This window comes from Haliotis rufescens, unplaced genomic scaffold (genome assembly GCF_023055435.1).
Source record: "Haliotis rufescens isolate VD_foot unplaced genomic scaffold, xgHalRufe1.0.p SCAF_63, whole genome shotgun sequence".
Classification (NCBI taxonomy): Eukaryota; Metazoa; Mollusca; class Gastropoda; order Lepetellida; family Haliotidae; genus Haliotis; species Haliotis rufescens.
Window position 1 is genome coordinate 2,088,972 of NW_025964354.1, and position 27,993 is coordinate 2,116,964.

Sequence of the window (27,993 nt, forward strand, 5' to 3'; positions counted from 1 at the left end):
CCTGTACACACCACCCGGAAGCTGAAAGGCTCACCTGAATTAGATATACCCGACTACCATACCAGCATGTGTGCATGTCAGTTCAGGGAAGTCTACACATAGTCTGTGCAAAATCTTTCATGGAGATCAAAATACGTCATTTGTGGATTATTATCCTGATCTCATGTGGTGCTAGATGTAAGTATATGTGAATTATATACGTGAAAATAGTACAGTTGAACTGCTTCACTGCACACAGCACAGCAGAGCGAACATTCTCGTGTATGCTGTTCAGCAGAACGTACATTCTCGTGTGTGTTGTACAGCAGAACGTACATTCTCGTGCATGCTATTCTTTGGAATGAATCAGATTCCGATCAATCTTTCAATAAAGATTTTCTTTTAGTCTTGTGATCGTTAAACTCTAGCAATAACAACCTGACTAATGTAATTATATACGCTGTGCACAGGACTTAACAACAAGCAGGCCTCCACGCGTTAACCCTCTAACGTGTAGTACGTGATGTCCTCAGATTACATGCTTAATTATACAAATCGCTGTTCACAAGGGATTTGTTTTAAACGATCAGTCGATGTGTACATATAGCATGTAAGTCATCGGAGGTGTCGACGTTCTTCTGTCCCGTATTCACCAGTGTTATCACCGGCCTATGCAACTCACTGTGCGATCAGTGGTGGAATAACGCACCCATTGTATGTGTAATTGAATGCTAAGCCATGTATGTAAAGACGCATAGAAATGAGAGGAAGTTAATCCCCGGGCAGTGACACAACATCTGCCCCTCTGTGTACAGGTGATATCGCTCTAGTATTATTTGTCCAGCAATAATTCACCAGTGATGTATATATGGCATTCAAGTGAGTACAATGACGCCACCACAGGGTCTTTGACAGCAATGTAGGTCACAGGTAAAAGCGACGTCCTGACTATTTCCAACCACCAGTCCTGAAACACACCACAAACACGTCAGAGGATACATTTTGTCAAGTGAAAAGTATACGTTTAGGGTTACAGCATTTTACAACAAATAGGTGAGGGGAAATGGGGTTTATCGTCGCGTTCAAGGCTACTGCACGTATTAAGCATTTTACATGCATGTGTTTCTCTGTTTGTGTGCGTGTGTGTGTAAGTATGTGTGTGTGTGTACGTGTCTACGTGTGTGTGTACGTGTGAATGTGTATGTGTACGTGTGTGTGTGCGTGTGCGTGTACGTTTCTGTGTGTATGTGTGAACGTGTGTATGTGTGTGTACGTGTGTGTGTACGCGTGTGTGTGTGTGAGTGCGTGTATGTGTACGTGTGTGGGTGCGTGTGTGTGTGATGGGGTGGGTGAGCAGGGGCGGTGGCGTATTTGTGACGTCACTCTCTTGTTCTTGCAGTTGATTCTCCGCCAGCAATACACTAGCCAAACTGAACGTGCGTTTTAAACAAGTAAAACTGAAGCAACTATAGGTCAAAACGGGGCGGTCGGGTAGCCTAGTGGTTAAAGCGTTCGCTCGTCACGCCGAAGACCCGGGTTCGATTCCCGACATGGGTACAATGTGTGAAGCCCATTTCTGGTGTCCCCCGCCGTGATATTGCTGGAATATTGCTAAAAGCGGCGTAAAACCATACTCACTCACTCACTCACTCATTCTGCCAAACAGAGAAATTATATATCAAACATAACATAGTTTAAGTCACAGAAGTCACTCGAATCTGGTGATTCCGTCCGAAAGAAGAATCAACTGCCCCCTTTTGGGCCTCTTGGTTACATTTTCCGGAATCAGCGGATATTCATAATATTTCGATTTCGCAGCATATTTAAACAGTTTTTGACATGACGCTGTAGCAAATAGAATTTGAATGGAAGTGACAGCTAAACACCGAGATTTCGCAAGAATGCACGACTTACTGTAGGGTATGAATCTGTTTATTTAAAAGTAGAAGTAGTTATGGTAATAGAAGAAGTATTGGTAGAAGTAGAAGAAGAATACCATGTAAACATAATAATATTGAATTTATCACATTCAGGAATATCACAGTATAGCACATATCACAGTGGTATCATATATTCAATACCAAACAAAGGGAGATAACCGATACCTAACTCGTTTTCGGCTAGAACTTTAGTTCATATATAATACTATCCATTCTATGCCATAATGCTATTAGGCTATTTTACAAACAATATATATACGTATCTCATGAATACTCTCTTTAGTACAACCCCACATTATCAGCGTCAAAGATTATTGCACTTATATAGCGCCAGACAGGGTAACAACAAGTACCATCTTTTAACGTCTTCTGGTATGACGCGGCCGGGGATCCAACCCCAGACCTTCCGCTCTCCGAGCGGACGCTCTACCACTATACCACTGTAGAAGCTGTAAGAAACCACGATGTACAATCCCATTGAAGCAGATGATCCAATCAGCCAATCAAAATCCCCAATGTCACAGTTAAGTTTCCCACTAACATGAAATGCACATGCTATGCATATTCATTAACCTGACTTAAACAAAGAACAGGCAAAAAGAATACCATGAATAATACCGTTGTCAAAAAAAGTGTATACTAAAACAAGAAGCGTTTTTGTACATTTGTTTTGATGAATTTTTATATAAAATTGATACAAGTTGAAAACATCACTGCAACATGGACAAATGCATAAATTCCTCAATGTTGCAAATAAACAGTGTTTGCATGTATAGTAGGACCCACCTGCACAAAGCATGCTTAGCAGGCTTATTGACACTTTGTCAAAGTATGGTCATAGAGACATTCTCAAATTGCACTTACATAGGTAATATACGTATTCAAAACGTATCTGTGTTCCATATGTTGAACGTCAACTCTTCTAGCCACAGATGGTGAGAGTGTCATCGTTAGAGAGACGGACACGGCCAGCTTCAGGTGGCAGGTGCCACGAGGGGCATCTGTCTTTACAGTGTATGTGCTAAACCCAAATGGAACTGGCGTCCTCGTCGCTAACAGAGCAAACCGACACCTTGTTCTTCCTTTATATGAAGCTCGTGTCAACTACACTGGGGACCTGTCGCTGGGGCTTGTGTCCTTTGATATGAGCAATGTCAGCAGATCTGATGCTGGAACTTACACGTGTGGTGAAGGAGGACTGACTGATATCATTCCGAACTGTGGGCAGACGCTCATTGTACTAGGTGAGTGTATGTCAATACAAATGCACTTTTAATCGGCCCCCTTTTTTCTCTCTCAGGTGCTAAGAGTCAGACTACAGCCATCGCCTCCCCTGGAGATAATAGCAGAATCAGCTTCCTCATCCCACAAGGTGGTCTTGGGACAGGAACCTCATTCTACTTTATTACACCAAATGGGATAACAGCCTTTATTGTTACAGCATCAGAGACGTTCCTAGCCACAGATCCATATAAAGATAGAGTAGTTTTTGAAGGCAGCTATTCCTCGAGGAACATCACTTTTGTGCTGAAGAATATTACAAGATCGGATGCAGGACATTATAATTGTAGCAATGCGGGTTCTACCTATCAGATACTGAACTGTGGGTTGAAGCTTATAGTCATCGGTATGTTGTTTACATTTTATAAATCAATGCATGTTGATATTCATAATCCATGATAGCTAGCGAGAAAAAGTTTGGTCCTGTTTCCACAACCATATACGTACACATTGAACAGCTGTGGCATATGAATATGTTTCCCCCGTGTCTGTAGCAGGAGCCAACTCAAATCCGAATAGAAAGTATAATAATTGTGTGTCATTATCCCCTGATTGTTTGAGTTGTCTCGAATAATGTACAGGCAACCATTATGTAGTTCGAATGTTGTTCACTGAGGTATAATAAAAACATCCAATTACTCAAATACTGACATTAGCATAATACATGCGTGTACTTGAGAGTCTTCTTGGGCACTTAGAAGTTGGATGTAACCACAGAAAGAAGTATTCTGGACAACAACTTCTGTATTTTAAACACAAAGCGTTTCAGGGCTCTTTTTTATATATACAATGTAACCAGTTATAAATTGATGCATATAAGTGAAGACAGTTGTGACAGTAATAACGTTATACAATTAAGAAGATGTTCAGGGACGTGGCAAGGGCTATATGACAGTGAGTACAAGGTAATGTTACTACAAGCCGTCATAACAGATTCAACGACCTATTACAGTAGATTGTATACTACATTGTACACTCCTTCTCCCAGAATGTGTGTTTCTTGTAAAAGAGTGCCAACATTCATTCCAGATGAGCCGACCAAGCCAGTCATATCACTGCAATCTACTCCCGTGGTTGGCAGGAACGTCACGTTAACGTGCTCGTCTACATCTACAACACTGCCTGCAGATCATGGACTGACCTTCACCTACACCTGGAAGATAGATGGTCTCAACATTACCTTGCCAGATGGCGCTCGTCTAACAGTTCCGGTTGAGAGTCATGACCCACTAGGTGTCACCTGTCACGTGACAGAGGATCGGGGTTTGGGAAGAGACAGTGACGTTCTGATGTTTACTCCTGACTGTAAGTATATAACTATAGGTTGACAGATATTCATCTGTATGGTGGTGGTACTTGTTGTTAGACAGTGTGACCACAGTGGAATGTCTTCAACTTTGAACTGCATGCCAAGGATACCTTCACCCTGAACAATATTTCAACAATAAAAGCTGAACAAAGATGGATTATACTGTTCCTAACTTGCCTGTACAGCACAAAGTGGAAGGTTCATAATGTATTTATAAATACTCAATAGTGAAATATTACTTGCTGAACAAAAGTCTTGAATACCCTGTAATGATGAATTTGGAAGGCACATGTCAAGTTACGTTTTCATAAATAGACTACTGTACGTGTGTGTTGGGAAAGTGTTGCTTGGTTTGTAATATATATAAAACAAGGCTTTGAGTTTGAATTGATCATAGTGTAACACTATATATATTTATATTCTTAAACGACACATTTGTTTCTCCTTGATGATACGAATGTAAAGTTTAGAAGAACGTATTCAGTATTGAATTTTATTTCTAATTATTGGACTTTACAATCGAATTGCAATTACTTTCGTTTATGTAACTAAAAGCCAAGTTTGGGCGTTTGAATTGATTCGATGCACTGATCTTACAGATCCTCCGTACAATATTAGCATCTCTTCAACATCTGTACAAGTCAAGGAGGCTGACGTCGTACCCCAGGTCACGTGTGTCAGCACGTGTCGACCTGCATGCTCATATTCCTGGAAACAAGGATCTCAGACAGTCGTGACTGGGCAGGTCCTCAGTCTTGGAGCAGCAAACAGGACCATGGCTGGCAGCTACGTGTGCACGGCGACTAACCTATATGGCATAACACAGAGTCCTGCTGTTTCACTTGATGTCCAATGTACGTATGGCTGTATTTCTTGTTAGAGTAAACCATGCTTGTGATAAAAGGCGACAAACGGGATCGGATGGTCAGCCTCTCTGACTTGGTTGATGCATGCCATATTATCTTAAATGCTTTGATCGATGCCGATGTTGGCAATCAATGGTACAGGAACGATTCAACAACAAACGGCGTTGACCAACAAACAAACAAATCATGTCTATAAGACATAGTGCATTGATCAGACAATCCGGTGGTTGACATAATCATGTCACATGTCAATTCCCAAATTGAGGTTATATGTTAACACAGAAATCTGTTCGTAAAAGAACTCAGTGTGAAACTAACAAACAAACAACAAACGGTATACAATCCACAAGCGTATTACTAAATAAGCAAAGTTTACAAATCAACACAAAATACTGCACAGCAATTACATTGGCAGTACACAGTAGAGTGGTGGAACAATATCCAGTGGCAACACTTAATATGACGGCAGTGGTCAGTATCAAATACAAAAATAGAGTCATGATGGCGAAAGTGAGTGATAATAAAATATACTCACCCAGGGGCGACATCGATCAAACTTCCGAGATGGGCCAAGACAGGAATTCAGAGATGATGAGTGATCCACACAAGAAATCTGGTATTAATGTGATGAAAAGGGTGAGAGATGCGTTTACACGCTCTTGTTCCCTTATATTCTAGCTACTGGATATTTCAACACAATGCAATCACTAGTCTATTTGTACCAGAATATTCCACATGTTTCTATCACACACTATCATCATCCGCAGGGTACCGGACCGGTAGTTTACACACTACACTAGCATCTAAATATAGAAACTTCCTGACGGCTTATCACTGTCAAAGCACAATACAGTGAGCGAATCTCAACAGAAACAATGTAACACAGCTACAATTATTGTTAATAAACAATAAAATCCACAGCCATACAACAATAAGCATCGATCCACGCCAGTAAGGATGACAAACGACCAAACATACAACTTGTAGAACAATCAAGTCGGTTATATCCCATTAGTTAGACGTCCCAATTGTTAGACATTTTTATTTAGGCAAAGAGGGAATATACCTACAGGTGTAATGGATCAGTCCTAATTAGATTAAAGTACTGAGTAGGGCTAGGAGACTCAAAGTTTAGGGAGTATATATGTTACAATTTCGTTTAATTAACCTTAATTACCTTACTCTCAGCACAGGTTCAATAGGCATGAGATTAACTATGTAAACTATGGAATAGCTTAATTGTCTTAATGTATGATCAGTTGAAGGAGTTGAGTTTAGATTATCTACTCATCAAACAAATAGAAATTATCTTGGGGTACGTAATATCATTATCAGTATCGATATGGCTGGTTAAAGGAAAGTAGAGTACATCACCTCTCGGCTTGGAAGTATAAGCAGTTGATATTAGATGGATATATTTACAACAGAAACCGCGAGAGGCAAACCTGCACACATTGGAGATGTTTCGTCAAGACGTGCAATGGGAAATGTACGACTGTCGGTGACTTTCTTCGCAATCAGTCGGAACATAACCATCCGCCTGAAGAAAGTCGAGTTCAGTGAAAGGACTTAGGTGATGCAAGTGAACTTTGGTGCGGCACCACGCTGCCGCAAGAGAATCTACAGAGAGACAGAGAACCGCCTGGTACGCCTCAAAAATCAGCTGCAGCAGGGTGACAAGTCTGCTATTGGGTATTTAGATCTTTGTGGACACTTGCTTCGTCTGGGATAAATAAACTGTTAAAGTTATTAAATGTAACGTGTACATTACCAAAAACTGTCACAAAGTGTTGTTACAAACTGTATAAAATTTATCCAATGTAAAGTGTCATTGAATGTTAAGTGTAATATTAAAGTATCTATTTAAAGCTGCTTTGCCTTGTTTGTCAGATCTTATCTAGACTATTCCATTTTAAAGTCTTAGGTAACAAGCATAAGGATTAGTGTGCACTCAACCGTTTAAAGTGTTGTTATAAGCTGTCTAACTATTGGGACGTCTAATTAATGGGAGGACACCATCATGTCACGTAGCCTCATCATCCCATTCCTTAAGTCAGATTTTACGATTCATTGTAACCCAGAGTGTCATGCGTTGCTGGGAATAATTGAAACAGACAACGCATGATATAAGGACCGAGAAGCTAAAATAGAAATTCTGGAATTAGCTTGTTTGAAACAATAGATATACCACAGATAGCCGTACTTAATACCACACATTCTTAAGACTTTGATGTTTATAGATAGCAACGATGGTTTGTATGTTCCAGCATCCTACTTTTGTGTTGCCATTTTCGTTTTATCTAAACCGAGGTATAGATACATATTATGTTTTGTGATGCTCATAATTAAGACAAGACCCATTTCATTTCAACTTATACTGAGATCCGGGGTCTTCAGCAACCCATGCACGCTTTAAAAGGCGACTATGCTTGTCGTAAGATTCAACTAACAGGATCGGATGGTCAGGCTCGCTGACATGGTTGATGAATGTCACCGTATCACAATTGCGTGGATCGATGCTTATGATGTCAATCACTGGATTGTCTGGTCCAGACTCGATTATTTAAAGATCGACGTCATATAGCTGGAAGTGCGGCGTAAAACAAAAAACAAACAAACATCAACTAACGCTGGTGTTCATAGCACACGTGTAATTTAAGTCTGTCGTTCACTCTTCAGATATACCATCTGCAGTTTTAATGGCTAATGGACAGTCCGCCACTGCTGAAGTTGATGAAAGGGGTTTTGTGGTTCTGTCATGCGCAGTAGACAGTAATCCTTTCTCCAGCATATCCATCATGAACGGCACTATTCGACTGAGCCACGTGACAGAGGCAGCCACCGCCAGTTTCAACTGGACTGGAGCGGATTGTCTTGACGGCAGCGTCTACATGTGTCTTGCAAGAAACATAGTTGGTGAAACGACAGCATCAGTAACAGTAAATATAAAATGTAGGAATCTTGATGAGACTGTTAATGTATTTTGTTGATTAACCAACATTGCAACACACCTTTTCGACCGTTACCTGGAAGAAATATTGACTGAAAATATTATAGGAACTCAGTAGGTCATATGTAGACTCATATCCTCTTACTGTAAGGAAGCGATGTATTTGACAAGAAGGATGACGATAGTGGAGACTGGTTAACGTTTTTTTATTCAATTTTCCTAAGCCAGCAATATTCCAGCAGCTCCAGCCTTTGATGAGGAACAATCGATCATGCTCTTTCTACGAAAAGCTCTTCTCAAAGTTGTTTGATCCGGGTTACAGCATTCAAGGTCTCAGTAAGGCTTTCTAAATGCTTAGAGTCGATATGTGGAGGGCAGTTGCATTTCCAAATTGTGTGCAACAATGACAAAGATGACATCCGACGCAATTGCCTGTTTTGACTTTATCATCTGTTCCCAGGTTTGTTCAGATAAACACTTGACTGTCCCGGTGTTTTTGACGGGTGTTTTCGGTGAGGCAGGATAAGCTCACCTTTTCAGGAACATCTGGTGTCATCACTAATTGATTCTTATTCATAAACAGATGTTCATGATGTAGTCGGAATCATACAATCAACTGCTTTTAGCAGAGATTATGGAAATAGTTTTGCAACGCAATCAAATCTGAATATCTATGTATATGTTATTTCCAATTAATATACCCATGACATGTCGAGGTGTTGATTTTTCAATTTGCAAATAGAAATAATTTCAGAATTGTATTTAGTAAATGCATTGATGACTCATCAAGTCTAGAACTATTAAGTCACTGCCATTGCAATAAAATACATGACAGCAAATATTTTAATGGAAGAAAGACATAAACATATCTACTTTATACATTGAAGGTTCCCCGCGGCTCAATTTCCAATACCCCACAGGGAAGGACGTGAATGTTGACATAGGGCAGCCAATCAGATTACAGGCGTACATCGTTGCCTTTCCACAACCGACTTTCACCTGGTTTAAACAGAATGGAGGTAGTGCAGAACCTGTCGACCTGTCAAAATGGCGTCAGTACGACGAAGCCATGACGTCATATATTGTCACAGATATTGTCGAAGAGACGGATTATGGAGTGTATTATGTAAACGTCACAAACACACTTGGAAGATTCCGAATGCAATTTCAACTTATAAAGAAAGGTAGGTTTGAAGGAAATAATTGAACTCGCCTTTTACTTGCAGTATAAGAAGTTTTACGGAAACACTATTATAGGAAACTTATTAAGGTATGTTATTGTTTGTGTCCATGTTTGCAAAGGACAACTGAAACAAATTAATGTTTGACTGATAACACACTCATATACACACCCAGAGAGTGATTGTTTTCTTGTGATCATATCATGAAGCTCCACGTCGTTTCCTTGTTCAATCTATACTATGTCCCTCATCACATACAGCACCGCTTTCTGTACCGGAGAACTTCCAGTGTCAAAATAAAGCCGGCAACTACATCCTTCAGTGGACACCCGGTGGTGATGATGAGACAAGAGGCGTAGGGTTCCTGGTGGAACAAAGACTGCCACAGGCTAACTGGACCACAGTTTCCGCCACTGTTGCAAGTGATGGTGTGAGGAGACAGGTGCAGCTACCTGAATCTGGAGACAGGACCGTCTTCTTCAGGCTCTATGCTGCAGAGGGCGCTGCAAGGACGCCACCAGTGACGGCATCATGTACATCATTCACTGTTGCAGTCGACAATTGTAGGTCACACAGATAGTATTTTAGCTTTTCATGGTTTGATTTTTTTGTGCTCACCATTATAACCTAGCCAATAAACGTGTCCTTAATTTATCGATGATTATAGAAAGATGATCATTAAACTTCCATTACGCCTTGATTGTTATTGAAGTTTTCATATCCTTCAATGGTTTGAGAATACAATGAAGCAGGTAAAATGTGATACACTTTTAGTCAGACTAAAAGAAAAAGCGAAAATATTTTATTGTTCTAACGTGGGCGTTCAATATTCAAAATTCAAATACTTATCTTATTTCTACCCGATGACTTTGTTTTGATAGATGAAGCTATCAAAACACAAAATATTTTGTTCTGTATTCAGGTGAGCTATCGTTCGGTGCAGGCGTGGGCGTTGGCCTTGTTGTTGCAGTAGTTGCTGTAGCAGTATCCCTGGCTATAGTTTTTATCTGCAGGAAGAAGCGACTGTCACTGAAGAATGGTATGTTTAAATAACTTATCAAGATGAGATATGCACGTCTCCCTGAGGCAAAGCACTAGCTCGTTTTATATTGCCACATGATATGGATGACAGTTCACTCAGAAATAAGGGAAGATACTTAATGGACAGACAATGTAGTTTGGTTGCTATGGAAAGATGTTGAAAGTTGTCTGAGGAAGCGGACTGGTAAAGGTTATGTCAAGTTCATTCTCAACTGTACACGATGGAAACTTTCATCTAATCTCCCGCATCATAAGGCCACAAATGATGCCTGGTGATAGCAGCATAGGGGCCTCAGACATGGATGGTACACCATTTCGGGTGATGAAAATGCAGCTCCACTTCCAAGAGCTTTTACTGAGAAACCAGTTGGACATTGTCAGAAACCTATTGTCAGAATAGGATACTAGAGTGCCGGTCTGATATTAGCTTGTAAATATGACGTAACTCTTGCAGCCACAAGAAGGTATTCCATCACAAAGATATGGTCCTTTTACTGTACATTATATACATGTATGGATAGTCAGCGAACCACTTAAAACTAGTACTGGCCTCAACTAATCTCATCGTCATGATATGGCTGAAATATTGCCGATGTGACGTAAAGCATTAACTCACTCACTCACTCAACTAATCTCATCGTTCCCTTAACTGCAGTCTTGTGGTGTGCCAAGACGAACGTACTGTGAAGGATTTTACTACTCCAGAAGATGTTTGAGATCGTTAGTGAGTGCTACATTGGAACAGTACCTTGCGAGTAGGACTACTCCATGAGATAATCTGAAGTGTGTGGATATGGCCTGTGGAGCTGCAATTACCTCACAGGGAGCAAGTTGTTACATTCTCCGACACACCAGCTGGGAAATGGCAAAGAAAATCTCACAGAATGAGTGATATCATCAGGATTTCAATTCATATGTGGACCATCTTTTCAAAGGCATATGCACACAATATATTGAACGATCAGCTGACAGCAAAAACAAGAAAGGTGTGGGATCTTCCCCATCGGAACTAAGAAACCTACGAAAATGAGTGTATTTGACTGTAGTGGTAAGTATGAAGGGACTCAGCTGAATTATAAGCTCCCCCAAGGACCAGATCTCAGAAATTCACCGATAGGTGTACTCACCAGATTCTGAACTGAGACAGTGGCTTTCGTGGCTGATATTAAAGCTCAAACTCGTAGCTTGAACTATTGATAATCTTTCTCTTGAACGAGCTCTTGGAATGCAGTGGCAAATCAGCACAGATATGTTTGATTTCTCTTTTGATATACAAAGAAAACCATTTACATGGGGAGGTCTTATTTGGTCTGCTGGGTATTGCGGCTCCTGCCATATTGCCAGCCTAGAAGATTCTTCAACATTTAAGCACCAAGAAATAATTAAGGTGGTATGTTGAAATACCAACTGGACACAAGGTTTCTGAGGAGAAATAGCTAGAAGGTCATCAGTACCGGAACACATTGAGGACGGAAGATTACTGAGGCTGTTGTGTTTGGAAGTGTCATCTCCAGGCAGCTTCCTATCTTCTTGGATGATAGTTCACTTAGCTGTGGGTGTGCAGCTTGTCTGCACCTTTGCCGTTGTGAACAAAGTATCCATACAGCCTTTCTGATGGGAGAAACTGGCACCAGTAAAATCAGTTACCAGTCCTCGCTAAGAAACAACTTCACTCTTCCTGATAGTGCCACTTGGGATACTATCCATGTACTAATGGGTCTAATTTCACTAACGTGGGTTTGGTGTGATGGGATATTCCATTGTAACTGAAACAAATTATTCTATTTTTGTTAAATTAAATGCACATTATTTTAAGAAGAAAATATCAGTTGAGGAGCATTACCCACTGCTTTTATATAACAAAAATAACCACCATAAACATACAATTCTAGCTTTGTCGCTGACAAGTTGGAGCGCATTTATATATAATTCTGAATTTCATTACGGAAACGATTACTTTGCAATGTATTAATTATACCTGTATTTTGAGTAGGCCTAGATATTTCATTCTTTTGTAAGGAGTGGTTAGAATGATATGAAAAAGAAAATGTACACTTGTGCTACACCACACTATTGTGCAATATTGATGACTGGGAGGATTGGATCACACAATAATAGTTACGAACATGACACGGGTACAAGCTGTTATAATGTGTGAGATCTGTGTTTTCAGATTCGTCGAGGCAGAAAGAAGAGGAGTCTGTGTAAGTACTTGTTGCTCTTGATATATAAAAAGTAAGTTCTGAAACATATTGTTGCTGAAATGAAAGCGAAACAGATGTGTAGATCATTGTACTAACTCTGTTATTACTTTATTTCAGTATAGACTATATCACTTGTGATAAAACGTAATTCGCAGAGGAAAGTTAATTCATGTTATAAGGACACACGAAATAGAATATCCTGCAATGTGATCCTACTGTTTCTGTACAGATATCATGAAGTAGCTGCGTCTACCGTGACAACCCAGCCAAGTCGCCAGCAACATCGTCAGTCAGGTAAAACAAGGATTATAGACTTTATATAAGTTAAATACCTGTTTACTGGACCAATATAACCAATATTGACTGTGGAGGAAGTCTGCAGTCGATGTTATTTTGTTCGGGTCTAAAAGAAAAACTCAGTGGCCTCAAATAAAGTCTATAATTGTTTATTATAAAACAAAGCCATGAAGTCACGTTCAAAATTTGCTTGGAGTCAATAAGCTTCTGTCGAATGACACGTGACCGCTCCTTCGCCAATGTGGCGGAAAATGTCACGTGTATACAAACAAAAGATATATATCCAATCCGCCTCAACCAAGGGTGTATTGCTGTACTGTATAATCTACAAACGGAGAAAGATGGTAAAGTACATCTCATTATTAGTATTTATGTATTTGTAAGGCTTATCGCCATTTGTTTCTGATGTTAGCATACTTATTTGCATGTAAGGGAGTCTTCACCAGCTCGAATAGCCATTGTGGATTTGATTAGACTGTCAAAGGTACTTAAGAAAGAAATTATTGATCTAAAGTTTCAAATACAAGGAGCTGCTGAGAACGTGAATGTTTCCACCTGATTATCGTCGATCGTTTCAGTTATATGCATGTCATATGTCCTTGATTCATAAAATATCGTAGCCACATGAATGCGAGGAGGATTAAGAATGATCACCCACTGCAAGTGTTTATTGCGAGCTTAATTTTGTTACATTTTGGTTTACTGAAGTGTGCATGGTTCGACACGAAGCGACCACAGGCTGATGTGTAATAATACCATTACAGGCGCGGGGACATTTGGCGGCACTTACGACGCCCTCACATCTGACAGGGACACGCCAACTGAAGCACCAACTTACGAGAAACTAGAGAAACAGTACGTGAACATGGCGGTGTCTGCTGATGATGAGACCTAACCGCAAAGACCAAACAGTGTACAGTGTACAAAGGACAAAGTGGCACATTCACAAGTCACATAAGATCTCATTGTACGTCTTCCATGGGGTCTTGGCTCTTTTCAATTGAAAGCGTCTGAGGCGCCATCATTCGAAGTGCCGAGTTGCGTCCCTTAGGCGTGCCAGACACCCGTGATCGTGTGTATCTCAGATTCGTTGTGATTACCCTGCGAAGCTTTTCAGCACAATACCTGAGCTCTTTGGTTTTATCAAATCAGTTTTCCTCCTTCACCAATCTTTAACGCCATATCTATAACTGAACAATTCTTACACAGCTGCGTTAAACTCATTACCCAATAAGATCTACAATCGCTAAGCAACCAAACTGCAATTACATTGCTTTTTCTTAAACTATATTTGATTTCAGAGATGTACATTGTTTCACCAAAACAATCTTATTTTCAGAAACTTATATATATTTACAATATTATTCATATACATATTTTTAAAAACAGCTTAAGAGAGATTCTGTATTCTCTGGGGATGGTCAGATATAGCTGTAGTCACTAAAGCGCTGTGCAGTAGGGAACAATACGGCCGGTTTCACAAACACACATGCCACGACATAGTATACACATGAAGCCTCATAGTAGACTTGACGAACGTATGAAGCGTTAACTTATTTTCCAATCTCGTGAGCGGAAATACGATATTGAGGGGCAGCATTACCCAATCGTCACTCAGTTATCTATCTACATCTGCATTTCTTGGACGTACCAGAAAACGACGAGCTTCGGTTCGAATATAAGATTCGCCATCTTTATAATTCTAGCTTTGTCAGCACCATAACCATGCTCGTGAGTTTCACCAAAGTTGACTAGCCCTGATAATAATACTCACCAAAGCACGGTTAGCTAACTCACTCAGCGAAACAATTGTTCAACAAACTGTATACGCTCAAAATATAAATGATTTTAAACATGTACATTATTATCAGTCTTACTTCTTTCATTTGAAGCCTCTTGATATCCGTTACCTGTTGCGACAAGAAGATATGATAATACCTGACACCAGCTGTGACATCAACTCACAGAGCCTATGTCACAATCCGAATGTTTCCCACCATTGGAAACATTATTGCTGACAGTGATGACATGGGTTTTTCCCCAAAATGCAATAAGCACTGTGTGTATCTTCAGGAGAAAACTGTTGTTTCCGTGATTGCCTGCATCGTCAAGCGGAATGTCAGGGGTATCAAAAGATAATAAAATTATAGTACTTGTTGTTACCCTGCCTGGCACTCGGCATTAAGGAGATACAGTACAATATGTCTGAGTTGGGTATTTCTTCACAATAGTACTGTATAACTGGCATAAGTCTAGACTCGTACAAGCAGCGACACATGCACATACATCCACGTCGCTATGCAGTGCAATGATCATGAAAGTCTTTTCAAACCCCATTTCATCTCCCCTTTGTTTGGCAACGGTCGCAGTTTTGACAGCTGGTTATTTTTCATAGTCTTCTCGAGGTTTGACAAGACAGACCATTTGAAAAAAAGTGTTAATCTCTGTTACAAATCTAAAAAATTACTATATAAACTATGTACTTTAATAAATATGTCAATTGTCAAGCAGACTGAGTTGTTTGTTCCCCACCTTCAGCAGTGTTAAATTCGCACGTGCAACGCAAGGTTCATGTGAACGTGACGGCCTTGAAGCTTCTTTATTCTTCAGGGAAAGTGAGTGTTATGTTTTTATGCCACTTTCAGCTATATTCCAGCAATGATGAATGACTTATACATGTACAAATTCTCCAGCCCCAAAGCTGGAAACATAAAGAATTTCACGGAAGTGTCTCTGATATCAAATATATCAACACAATTCTTACAAGAGAAAAAATTCCAAGGCTTGAGCGATGATAAAGACAGGAGGTATTTATCATCCAAAATCACAGTCATGGTATGTGACAATAGATCCATTGATTTCATTATGTTCATTATGAAAAACACACAGAAGATATTAAATAGAGTTCAATATAATTAATTGAAATAGTATCTACAGGTTTCCAGATCATCTATGCACAGAACAGAATCAGAATTTATCACATTATTAACCATTCACCCAGTGATTATACATACGATAAATAACATATACATGTATATGTACAAATATTACATATATTTTCCAGTACCCTTACATAACATTCCCCCAAGACTGGAAACATAAAGAATCTCACCGGAGTGTCTTTTTACATCAAATATATCAACACGGGTCTTTAAAGTGTAAAATTCAGGAATTGAGTGATGGTAAAGACAGGTGGGTGAGATTTTATTTATCATCCAAAATCATTCTTCCAACTTTTACATTTTGTAAACAGTAATAATTAACTAGTGTCTTGAATGTTAAAAATACAGTAAACCATCTTCAGTAGCAGAGAGTATTGATGTCATTTGATTGTGATGTCCATGTAACTGAAGATTTTACAATAGTCTGTTTTGAAAAATGTACATACAAGATCAAATATGCACTAAACCCTCCTTGGTTAAACAATCATTTGACCAACATGAATCAAACTCATGTGTCATGATTTGATGTTTATTTGAGTCGTATCAAGACACTTTTGCTAAACAATAACTATTTCAGTCAACATTGTCATACAATGAAGCAAATATATTCAACTGTTAGTATTGAACTTTCCATAGTAATGTTTTAGCTAGTCGAAAGAGAGGATCAAGTGTATATAAAACCAAATTAAAAATGCATTATCGGCCATACCACGTATGCTAACTGGGTCAGATGACTTTAATGGTAGACAACATAGTTTTGGGGCATAGCATCTGTTCATACACCAATGGTTGATTTGTTAGTGTGGCGATATGAGATATATGTGTGTATGAAAGACAATATTTATACTCGTACGTGCCTAGGAACTCTTCATACTCTAGGCTACGTCATTTGCAGCCAGCTGTACAGCAACATCCTCTACAACATCAGCGATTCCGCAGCTGTGAAAATGAGGGAAAACGGCAGTGCCGACCTTGTCCGAGATGCACCAACTGATAACTATAACATCTCATAGTTACCAGCGTATATGTAGTGACGCTTCTGTCACAAACATTGGCTTCAACTGGAACATATATCATGCTGTCAAGCCTCGCTAAACACAATGTTTCTTCCTAATACAGGATATTTCTATCTCAAAATACACTCACGTGATCGCTTCTATTCACGTTCACTGCAACGACCTATATCAATACTATCAAGTATAACTAATAAGACCAACACCGCGGTTTGAGGGTGTCAGTATGCACATTTCTGTGCGTCTGCACGCGGCTTGTTATGCCATACTTTATCAAAGTGCTTTTATTTGCAAGGAAACGTTTCATGAAATTCATTCCGTTCTCCCTTGGTGTTCTTCCGTTCTGCCATAAATGAAAAATGTAGTTAATATTCAAATACAGGCTTCAATTGGAATATGTCACATGCGGGTAAGCCTCGCTAAATACAATGTTTCTTCCTATACAGGATAGTGCCATCTCAAAAGTACACGTGATATTTACTTTTACTACAATCGACTATATCACCACCATCAAGTGCAACTAATCAGACCAACGTTAACGCCACGGTATGAGGGTGCAAGTTTGCATATTTGTGTGCGTCAGCACGAGACATGTTATGCAATATTTTATCAAAGTGCTATCATTTACAAAGGAAACGTGAAGAGGTTGTGATCAGTGAATTAGCTTGTGTTCCCAACATCGAAGTATGGAACATTCTGATAATAGACTACATGTATAACACGATTGTGTAAAAGACTTGCTATTAAGTCAGTGACGAGGAGTTACAGGTAACGTGATCAGGGTGACGCAAGAGAGTCATCGTCAAGTTCCCAGTGAGACAAATTCAACGGTAAAAAGCAATGAATAGTGCAGCAACTTGACATATATACTTAATGATTGGCGTCCAAAAGGTATCACCTTGTAGCAGACTGTATAAATTACATTTGTCAAACTATCCTTTCGACTACCTTCAAGTATGGCCCATGCGAGACAATTATTTTCTAAGTATCTAAGTATGAGAAGGTTCGATTCGTGACCCAAATTGACTCTTTCACCCTTTTGTACTCTTATTAGCTACATCCCAGAAGAAGGAATTGCTCATAGCAGGGAAATATTTGCTGAAAACCTAAAAAAATATGCATTTTGTTAATTTATACATTTTAGTCTTAATTATGCATTTAGTGCTTTTCATTAGTCCCACTTGTTAAAATGAAATGAACAAAGTTCACATCAATATGAACTCATCTGGTAAAATTCATGGTTATGAATTGTTTGATAGGCATTACTTAGAAGCTGACGGATGACAAAGTAGACACAATTTATGGATAACAACTTCGTTATCAACTGTTAAGGCGGCGTTTCGGTATAGATCCTTGTTTCGTTTTCAAGTTTAAATGTTTTCCTAATGTCTCATCTTATGCATATTCACAGTCAGAAAGGACCCTTATTCCACCTTATGTGTTGATGCCATTGCAAAGACTATTGTGATTATGAAGTCAAATTGTCAAGTGACCCAGTCAATTAAGACAATGAACAGAGTTACGTCCCATAGTCGTCCCAGGATCCTCAATTCTCTCTGATTACGATTATTGTTCTGTCAGCACAACATCCTTGCTCGCTGGTTTCACAACAATCAATCTATGCTCTTTCTCGCTCATTAAGCTGACACAGTGTAATACAACCTGAATACTGCTTAAAGCCCCTTTAAACCAACTCTCTAACACCCAGGCACAATAATGTACACAACGACCGCCTTAACATGACATAGATATTAATGCGTGGTTGACGGGTATATATGTGTTGTTGCTTTGTGTCAAGCTCACAGTAGCACTTACCCCTGTACACACCACCCGGAAGTTGAAAGGCTCACCTGAAGTAGATATACCCGACTACAATACCAACATTTGTGTATGTCAGTTCAGGGAAGTCTACAAATAGTCTGTGCAAAATCTTTCATGGAGATCCAAATACGTCATTTGTGGATTATTATCCTGATCTTATGTGGTGCTAGATGTAAGTATATGTGAATTATATACGTGAAAATACATGTTGTACATATGAACTGCTTCACTGCACACAGCCCAGCAGAGCGAACATTCTCGTGTATGCTGTTCAGCAGAACGTACATTCTCGTGTATGGTGTACAGTAGAATGTACATTCTCGTGTATGCTGTACAGTAGAACGTACGTTCTCGTGTATGCTATTCTTTGGAATGAATCAGATTCCGATCAATCTTTCAATAAAGATATTCTTTTCGTCTTGTGATCGTTAAACTCTTGCAATAACAACCCGACTAATGTTATATACACCATGCACAGGACTACACAACAAGCAGGCCTCCATGCGTTAACCCTTTAACGTGCAGTACGTGATGTCCTCAGGTTACATGCTTAATTATCCACATCGCTGTTCACAAGGGATTTGTTCTAAACGATCAGTCGATGTGTACATATAACATGTAAGTCATTGGATGTGTCCACGTTCCCCTGTCCTGTGTTATCACCGGCCCATGCAACACACTGTTGGTCATTGTATGTGTAATTCAAGGCATGAAAAGATGCATAGAAATGAGAGGAAGTTAATCCCCCGGCAGTGACACCACATCAGCCCCTCTGTGTACAGGTGATTTCGCGTTAGTATTATTTGTCCAGCAATAATTCAGCAGTTATGTATATATGGCATTCAAGTGAGTACAATGACGCCACCACGGGGTCTTTGGCAGCAATGTAGGTCACAGGTGCAAGCGACGTTCTGACTATTTCCAACCACCAGTCCTGAAACACACCACCAACACGTCAGAGGATACACTATGTCAAGTGAAAAGTACACGTTTAGGGCTACGGCATTTTACAACAAATAGGTGAGGGGAAATAGGGCTTATCGTCGTGTTAACTTCACTAATATAGCGTTTTACATGCATGTGTTCGTGTGCGTGTGTTCGTGGGTGGGTGGGTGGGGGTGGATTTGTGACGTCACACTGTTGTCCTTGCAGTTGATTCTGCGCCAGGAATATACTAGCCATACGGAACGTGCTTTTTAAAACCGACACAACTATAGGTCAAAATGCAAAATAATGCGGTCGGGTAGGCTAGTGGTTAAAGCGTTCGCTCATCACGCCGAAGACCCGGGTTCGATTCCCAGCATGGGTGCAATGTGTGAAGCTCGGTTCTGGTGTCCCCCGCCATGATATTGCTGGAATGTTGCTAAAAGTGGCGTAAAACCATACTCACTCACTCACTTGCTGTTGAGTATTAATCCGTTTATTTCATAGTAGAAGAAGTAGAAGAAGAATACGCTGTAAAGATAATAATTTTGAATTGATCACATTTAGAATAACACATTATAACATATGTCACAGTGGTCTCACAGATTAAATACAAAACAATGGGACATAACCGATACCTAACTCGTTACATTTAACAAGAAATAAATGATATTACATTGATGTCAACCACTTTCACATGTTCAATAGACGTTTTCACTGAGAGGAGCTTATGCTAACTCGATGACCCTAGCAACCTTGTTGCTAGGCTGACGTCACATGGCACAAATTCCACAAATTAAGTCATCGGGTATTTTGACGTCATTGTAAACTTTGAGCTGGAAGGCCCATTCCACAAGGCGATCGTACTGTAGCTCAACGACAGTCGTTGGTCTAAGTTAAAGTGTGTGATTTGTGGTAACCTTAATGCAACTATAATTTTGTGGAACGGACGCCTGAATTCTAAAGGTGGGCCATTGTAAGGTATTAAATTCATACCTTTCAACGTTTGACGTGTTTGAAGTATCATTGTGTAAAATTTAATTGGATTATACCGTGGATAGTGTAGGTGTCAGCCTATTCACACTAAACAGTTTAATTCTAAAAACGTTATGAATGGCAAGTAATAAATAAAATACTAAACTCGCTACCGTGTAAAACCAATTTTATGAAACTCGTGAATAGTTGTGGTATCCGACTCGCTTTCGTTCGCCAGATACCACAACTATTCACTCGTTTCATAAAATTGGTATTACACGGGAGCTCGTTAAGTATTCTATATATATATAATAATAAACATTCTATGCCATAATGACATTGGACCTTTCTAGAAACAATATACATGCTAATCTCATGACTACTCTCTTAAGTACAACCCCTCATCATTAGCTCTCAAAACGCGATGGAAGCCGTACGACACAACGAGGTACATTCTCATTGAAACAGATGTTCCAGTCAGCAAAGCAATCCTCAATATCATTAATAAGATTCCCACTAACATGGAATACATGTGTTATTCATTAACCTGGCCTAAACAAAGAACAGGTAAGAGAGAATACCATGAATAACACCGTTGTCAACTAAACTGTATAACACAAACAAGAAAAGGTTTTGTGCAAATTCTATTGAATTTTTATATAAAAATAAAATACAACTTGAAAACATCCATAAAGTCCTCAATGTTGCAGATAAACAGTGTTTGCATGTATAGCAGGACCCACCTGCACAGAGCATGCTTACATGAGATTGTGCAGACTCGTCCGTAATATTTCACGTGCTCATTCTCAAATTGCACTTACATAGGTTTTAAACTTATTTAAAACGTTAGGGTGTCTGTGTTGAATATGTTGAAAAGTCTAGTTTTTCTTGTCGCAGATGGTGAGAGTGTCATCGTTAGAGAGACGGAAACGGCCTGATTCAGGTGGCAGGTGCCACGAGGGGCATCTGTCATTGCAATGTATGTACTAAACCCAAATGGAACCGGCGTCCTACTCGCTAACACAGCAAACCGGCACCTTGTTCTTCCTTTATATGAAGCCCGTGTCAACTTCAGTGGGAACTTGTCGGCAGGGCTTGTGATGTTTGATATGAGCAATGTCAGCGGATCTGATGCTGGGACGTACACGTGTGGTAACGGAGGAGTGACTCGTATCATTCCGAACTGTGGACAGACGCTCATTGTTCTAGGTGAGTGTATATCAATGCAATTCAACTTTTAGCCCAATATTTCCATCCTCAGGTGCTGAGAGTCAAACTACAGCCATCGCCTCCCCTGGAGATAACAGTACAATCAGCTTCATCATCCCACAAGGTGGTCTTGGGACAGGATCGTCATTCTACTTTGTTACACCAAGTGGTGTGATAGCCTTTATTGTATTCTCATCGGGAACATTTGTCGCCACAAATCCTTACAAAGATAGAGTAGTGTTTGAAGGCAGCTATTCCTCTAGGAACATCACATTTGTGCTGCAGAATATATCAAGATCGGATGCTGGGCAGTATACATGTGGCATTGGGGGTGCTTCTAGTCTGATAGAGGGCTGTGGCTTGAAACTTATTGTCATTGGTATGTCGTTTGCAATTTGATAAGTGAATATATCTTCGTGTTATTAATCCATGATCATCAGCGAGGTAAAGGACAAATGCACAGGCATAATTCCACACACAACATCAATGTGACAGCATCAAATCATATATAGTTATTCAGAGAGTATTATTATAAAGAATCCAATTCTTGACGAAAGCCCAAAATGAAATAAGGATGAACCGTCATCACGTGTGGCATGGCTCATTATATTTAATCACCTGATGGCTTGAGTACAACTGGCTTGCCTGGCACAGACTCGAGTATTCACAGGCCGACTTGATATACCTTGAAACAACATTTACTCAGTCATTCTCATATTTAAAAAATAGAGCACCGACAACCATTCCAAGTCGCCGTGAATACCTGTAAGATTGTTGAAGCGGCGTTTGGCAATATTCTCTCATCATTCCAGGTGAGCCGACCAAGCCAGTCATATCACTGCAATCTACTCCCGTGGTTGGCAGGAACGTCACGATGACGTGCTCATCTACATCTACAACACTGCCTGCAGATCATGGACTGACCTTCACCTACACCTGGAAGATAGATGGTCTCAACATTACCTCGCCAGATGGCGCTAGTCTAACAGTTCCGGTTGAAAGTCATGACCAACCAGGTGTCACCTGTCACGTGACAGAGGATAAGGGCCTGGGAAGAGACAGTGACGTTCTGATGTTAACTCCTGACTGTAAGTATATAACTATAGATTAACTGATACTGATCTGCATGTGGTGGTGGTACTTCTTGTTAGACAGTGTAACCACAGTGGAATGTCTACAACTTTGAACTGCATACAAATGGTGTACTGCCAAGGTTACCATCACTCTGAACAATATTTCGATTGAATTAAGCTGAACAAAGATGGATTATACTTTTCCTAACTTGCCCGTACAGCACAAAGTGGAAGGTTCATAATGTATATATAAATACTCAGTAGTGAAATATTACTTGCTAAACAAAAGTAATAAATATCCTTAATGATGAATATGCTATTTGGAAGGCACATGTCAAGTTACTTTTTATAAATAGACTACTGCACGTGTGTGTTGGGAAAGTCTTGCTTGGTTTGTAATATATATAAAACAAGGCTTTGTGTTTGAATTGATCATAGTGTCACACTATATATCCTTGATGATACGAATGAAAAGTTACGAAGAAGGTATTCAGTATTGAGTTTTATTTCTAATTATTTGACTTTACAATCGAATTGCAATAACTTTTGTTTACATAACTAAAAGCCAAGTTTTGGCGTTTGAATTGATTCGTAGCACTGATCTTACAGATCCTCCGTACAATGCCAGCATCTCGTCAACATCTGTACAAGTCAAGGAGGCTGACGTCGTACCCCAGGTCACGTGTGTCAGCACGTGTCGACCTGCATGCTCACATTCCTGGAAACAAGGATCTCAGACAGTCGTGACTGGACAGGTCCTCACTCTTGGAGCAGCAAACAAGACCATGGCTGGCAGCTACGTGTGCAAGGCGACAAACGTATATGGCACAATACAGAGTCCTGCTGTTTCACTTGATGTCCAATGTGCGTATGGCTGTATTTCATGTTAGAGTAAACCATGCTTGTGATAAGAGGCGACGAACGATATCATGAGCATCAATTCACGGCAATTGTGATAACGTGAGTGAGTGAGTAAGTGAGTGTGGTTTTACGCCGCTTTTAGCAATATTCCAGCAATATCACGACGGGGGACACCAGAAATGGGCTTCACACATTGTACCCATGTCGGGAATCGAACCCGGGTCTTTGGTGTGACCACTAGGCTACCCCACCGCCCCCAAATTTACTTGAGACATCATATATATTTACAGAGATGGTTTGCATATTTCAGCGTCTTCACTGTTGTATAGTCCTATTTTATCTAAAATGAAGTGAAGATACTTATCACAATGTTTCTTAGTTTGCATAATTAAGACAAGTCGCATTACAACTAAGACGGAAGGTATAATTTAAATCCGCCTTTCACTCTTCAGATAAACCATCTGCAGTTTTAATGGCTAATGGTCAGTCCAATGCAACTGAAGTTGACGAAAGAGGCTCTGTGGTTCTGTCATGTGCAGTAGACAGTAATCCTTTCTCCAGCATATCCATCATGAACGGCACTATTCGACTGAACCATGTGACAGAGGCAGCCGACGTCAGCTTCAACTGGACTGGAGCTGATTGTCTTGACGGCAGCGTCTACACGTGTCTTGCAAGGAACATAGTTGGTGAAACGACAGCATCAGTAACAGTAAATATAAAATGTAGGTACCTTGATGAGGTATCTACCCGAGATATTCTTACACCTATTGATATATTCTACCGGCACGTATATTACCTGGAAGAAGTATGGTCAATACTGACTGAAAATATTATTGGAAGTTAGAAGGTGATATGTTGACTCATATCCTCATACTGACTTGTCAAGAAGCAATGTATTTGACAAGAAGTACGACTTTTCGATAAAGAAACTGCATTGATGATTCATCATGTATAAAACTATAAAGTCACTGTCATTGCAATAAAATACTTGACAAAGAAATATTTTCAATGCAGGGAGAAACACGTGAAAAGAAATACTTTATACATTGAAGGTTCCCCGCGGCTCAATTTCCAATACCCCACAGGGAGGGACGTGTATGTTGACATAGGACAGCCAATCAGATTACAGGTGTACATCCTGGCCTTTCCACAACCGACCTTCACCTGGTTTAAACAGAATGGAGGTAGTGCAGAACCTGTCGACCTGTCAAAATGGCGCCAGTATGACGAGGCCATGACGTCATATATTGTCACAGATATTGTTGAAGAGACGGATTATGGAGTGTATTATGTAAACGTCACAAACACACTTGGAAGGTTCCGAATGCAATTTCAACTTGGAGAGAAAGGTAGGTTTGAATGAAATAATTGAACTCGCCTTTTACTTGCAAAATAAGTAGTTTTACGGAAACACTATTATAGGAACTTTATGAAGGTATGTTATTGTTTGTAAAGCAAAACAATTTGATTGATAACACACACATGTACACATCCTTAGAGTGATTGTTTTCTTGTGATCATATCATGAAACTCTACGTCGTTTCCTTGTTCAATCTATACTATGTCCCTCATCACATACAGCAACGCTTTCTGTACCGGAGAACTTCCAGTGTCAAAACAAAGCCGGCAGCTACATCCTTCAGTGGACACCGGGTGGTGATGATGAGACAAGAGGCGTAGGGTTCCTGGTGGAACAAAGACTGCCACAGGCTAACTGGACCACAGTCTCCGCCACTGTTGCAAGTGATGGTATGATGAGACATGTGCAGCTGCCTGAGTCTGGAGACAGGACCGTCTTCTTCAGGCTCTATGCTGCAGAGGGCGCTGCAAGGACGTCACCAGTGACAGCATCATGTACAACAGTCACTGTTGCAGTGGACAATGGTATGTCAAACCGATAATGATTTTAGCGGTTCGTCGTTTGAGTTTTTTGGTGCTCACGTTTATAACGTCTCCAATAAACGTATTCTTAATTAGAAAAAGAAAAGATGATCATTAAGCTTGAAGTTTTCATTTTCTTCCATGGTTGGAGAATACAATGAGGCAGGTTAAATGTGATGCACTTCAAGACAGACCAAAGGTCTAAGCAAAAATATATAATTTCTCTAACGTGGGCGTTCGGATATCATATTTCTACTCGATGACTTTGTTTTGATAGATGAAGTTATCCAAACTAACATCTCTTTCTCTGTGTTCAGGTGAGCTATCGTTCGGAGCAGGAGTGGGCGTTGGCCTTGTTGTTGCAGTAGCTGTTGTAGCAGTGTCCCTGGCTGTTGTTTGCATCTGCAGGAAGAAGTGCCTGTCATTGAAGAATGGTATGAAAACACAATGTGCATGGCTTATCAGGATAGGAGATGTTTGTCTCCCCTTAGACAAATCACTAGCTCATTTTATATTGCCATATGATATGAATGACGCTAAGACGTCTCTCGGAAATAAACACCTCCATTATAAACATGAAAATATTTGCAAAATAGCTGTCGACCTGCATTTTTAGTAGGCCTATGTATTTAATTATTTTGTAAGGAGCAGTTAGAATGATATGAAACAGAAAATGTAAACATGAGCTGCACCACACTGTTAATACACTATTGATGACTGGGATGATTTGATCACGCAATAATTGTTACGAACATGACACGGGTACAAGCTGTTATAGTGTGGGAGATATGTGTTTCCAGATCCGTCGAGGCAGAAAGAAGAGGAGTCTGTGTAAGTACTTGTGGCTCTTGCTATACTTAACTAAGTGAGAACTGAAACATGTTGTTGCTGAATTGAAAGCAGAACAGATGTGTAGATCATTGTACCCTGTTATTACTGTATCAGTATAGACTATATCACTTGTGATAAAACGTAATTCGCAGTGGAAAGTTAATTCATGTTATATGGACACACACAATAGAATATCCTGCAATGTGACGCTACTGTTTCTATACAGATATCATGAGGTAGCTGCATCTACCGTGACAACTCAGCACAGTCGCCAGCAACATCGTCAGTCGGGTAAAACAAGGATTATAGACTGGACATTAGTCACATTGCTGGACCCGAAAAAAACAATATTGACTGTGGAAGAAGACGGTGGTCGATGTTGTTTTGTTTACCATAAAGCATTTAGTGGCCTAAAATATGATTGTTTTTATGTAAGAAAGCGACAAAGGCAGATTCAAAATAGAATGACACGAGATCGCTCCTTGGCGAATGAAATGGCGGAATTTCAAGTACATAAAGAAAAGAGGTATATATCCAATCCTTATCAACCAATGCTAGGATTCAATGCGAATGTTTCAACCTGGTTATTGACGATCGTTTCAGTGATATGCAGGTCGTATGTCCTTGTTTCATAAAATATTAAGGTCACAAGGAGGATTAAGATTGATTACCCACCACTAGTATTTATTGCGAGCTCAATCTTGTCACAAATAGGTTTCCTGTGCATGGTTTGTACAGGGGCGACCACAGGCTGATGTGTAATAATATCATTACAGGCGCGGGGACATCTGGCAGCACTTACGACGCCCTCACATCTGACAGGGACACGCCAACTGAAGCACCAACTTACGAGAAACTAGAGAAACAGTACGTGAACATGGCGGTGTCTGCTAATGATGAGACCTAACTGCAAAGACCAAATTGTGTACAGTGTACGAAGGTCAAAGCAGCACATTCACATGTCTCGTTATACGTCTTCCATGAGGTCTTGGCTTACATCAGTGGGTTGGCTCTATCTTTCCATTTGAAAACGTCTGAGACGCAATCATTCGAAGTGCCGAGTTGCGTCCCGTAGGTGTGCCAGACGTGATCGTGTGTCTCTCAGATTCGTTGTGGTTACCCTTCGTAGCTTTTCCGCACGTACCTCTGATCATGGGTTTCTTCAAATCAGTTTTCCTGCTGCACCAAGCGTTGACGCCATATCTATAACTGAAGATTTCCTACACAGCTGCCTTAAACTCCTTACCCAATAAGAGCTACTGATTTCAGAGATGTACATTGTTTCACCAAAGCAATCTCATTTTCAGAAACTTATACATATTTACATGTATATACATATACATATTTTTAAAGACAGCTCATGAGAGATTATGTATTCTCTGAGGATGGTTAGATATAGCTGTAGTCACTAA

General features: G+C 40.0%; 1 protein-coding gene across 2 annotated transcripts; it reads left to right on the forward strand.

The window, feature by feature from the left end:
• On the forward strand, window positions 1–27,927 carry LOC124150177 (hemicentin-2-like). 2 transcript variants are annotated; one of them, XM_048386959.1, is made up of 11 exons: window positions 1–177; window positions 2,846–3,163; window positions 22,745–23,020; window positions 23,615–23,869; window positions 24,319–24,591; window positions 24,922–25,218; window positions 25,451–25,753; window positions 26,068–26,184; window positions 26,551–26,581; window positions 26,808–26,872; window positions 27,358–27,927. In XM_048386959.1, the coding sequence occupies exons 1-11, from the start codon at window positions 75–77 to the stop codon at window positions 27,486–27,488; spliced, it is 2,169 nt and encodes a 722-aa protein (XP_048242916.1). In that variant the 5' UTR covers window positions 1–74; the 3' UTR covers window positions 27,489–27,927. The 2 variants fall into 2 exon arrangements, with proteins under 2 accessions (XP_048242916.1, XP_048242915.1); XM_048386958.1 differs by lacking the exons at window positions 2,846–3,163; window positions 22,745–23,020; window positions 23,615–23,869 and adding exons at window positions 3,220–3,546; window positions 4,230–4,505; window positions 5,109–5,363.
• Window positions 27,928–27,993: the final 66 nt, after the last annotated feature.